General features: G+C 53.8%; 1 protein-coding gene across 1 annotated transcript in view; it reads right to left on the bottom strand.

The window, feature by feature from the left end:
* TOR1B (torsin family 1 member B) overlaps positions 1 to 277 on the bottom strand; it is a 5,818-nt gene extending 5,541 nt beyond the window's left edge. The window contains exon 1 of the mRNA XM_008068381.2: positions 11 to 277. Coding sequence (XP_008066572.1) covers positions 11 to 209 — 199 coding nt within the window. The 5' untranslated portion in view covers positions 210 to 277. The remainder of the gene's footprint in view (positions 1 to 10) is intronic.
* Between the last annotated feature and the right edge of the window lie 636 nt (positions 278 to 913).

Below are 913 nucleotides of genomic sequence, written 5' to 3'. Positions count from 1 at the left end.
CCCGCCATACCCGAGGCGTTGAGCGGCCGCTCCTCGGGGCAGCACTCGGCGAAGCGGCAGTAGATGTCCTTGTAGGACGGGTAGCCGGTGATGGCCGACGCGGCCCCGATGGCGATGCCCACGGTGATGGGCTCCAACGCCGCCACTATCCGGGCTGCCAGCAGGAGCGGCAACGCCGCGGCGCACGCGAGCCGCCTCGCCATCCGCATCTCCCGCCACACAGCAGCCACAGCGACTCGGCCCCGGCGCCCGGCGGACTAGGGGCAGGACGACTTCCGGCTCTGAATGTCACTTCCGCCCCGCCGACCTACCCACTCTTAGGGCGGTCCTGTCGGTGAGGGGCAGAGAGGCGGGGCTGTGTGCCGCCATCTTTGTGAATGGCGGAGGGTGTGTGGTTGCTGGGCTCGGCGGAGCCTACCCAGAGCTTATATGGTGTTGAAGGAAAAGCTAGACACTATAAAAAATATTTAAAAAAACATTGCAAATATCTAATATTGGCAACCTTCAGGTCCCCTGCCACTGTGGTAGATTTTCTGTCCTTTCAATAAATCCTGCTTTGAAATATATATATATATCCACGGCCAGGCGCGTGGCTCAGGCCTATAATCCCAGCACTTTGGGAGGCCGAGGTGAGAGCATTGTCTGAGCCCGCGGGTTCGAGACCCACCTGGGCAACTTGGCGAGTCCTCATCTCTACAATAAATAAATAATAATTTTATAAGTAAAAAATATATATGTATATATGTATATATCTAATACTTTTCTGTGGGACACATTGAGAAATCATATGACATAGGAGAGAGAGCCTTGGGAGTTATAAAATTTCGAGCAATTTCTTTTTCTTTCTTTTTTTTTTTTGAGTTGGAGTCTCACTCTGTTGCCCAGACTGGAGTGCAGTGGCCGCTCCCAGCCA

This window comes from Carlito syrichta, unplaced genomic scaffold, assembly GCF_000164805.1.
Source record: "Carlito syrichta isolate Samal-C Ts95f unplaced genomic scaffold, Tarsius_syrichta-2.0.1 Scaffold108139, whole genome shotgun sequence".
In the NCBI taxonomy this organism is placed as follows: Eukaryota; Metazoa; Chordata; class Mammalia; order Primates; family Tarsiidae; genus Carlito; species Carlito syrichta.
The sequence above is the reverse complement of the archived record's forward strand: the minus strand, read 5'-3'. Positions and strand labels throughout refer to the sequence as shown.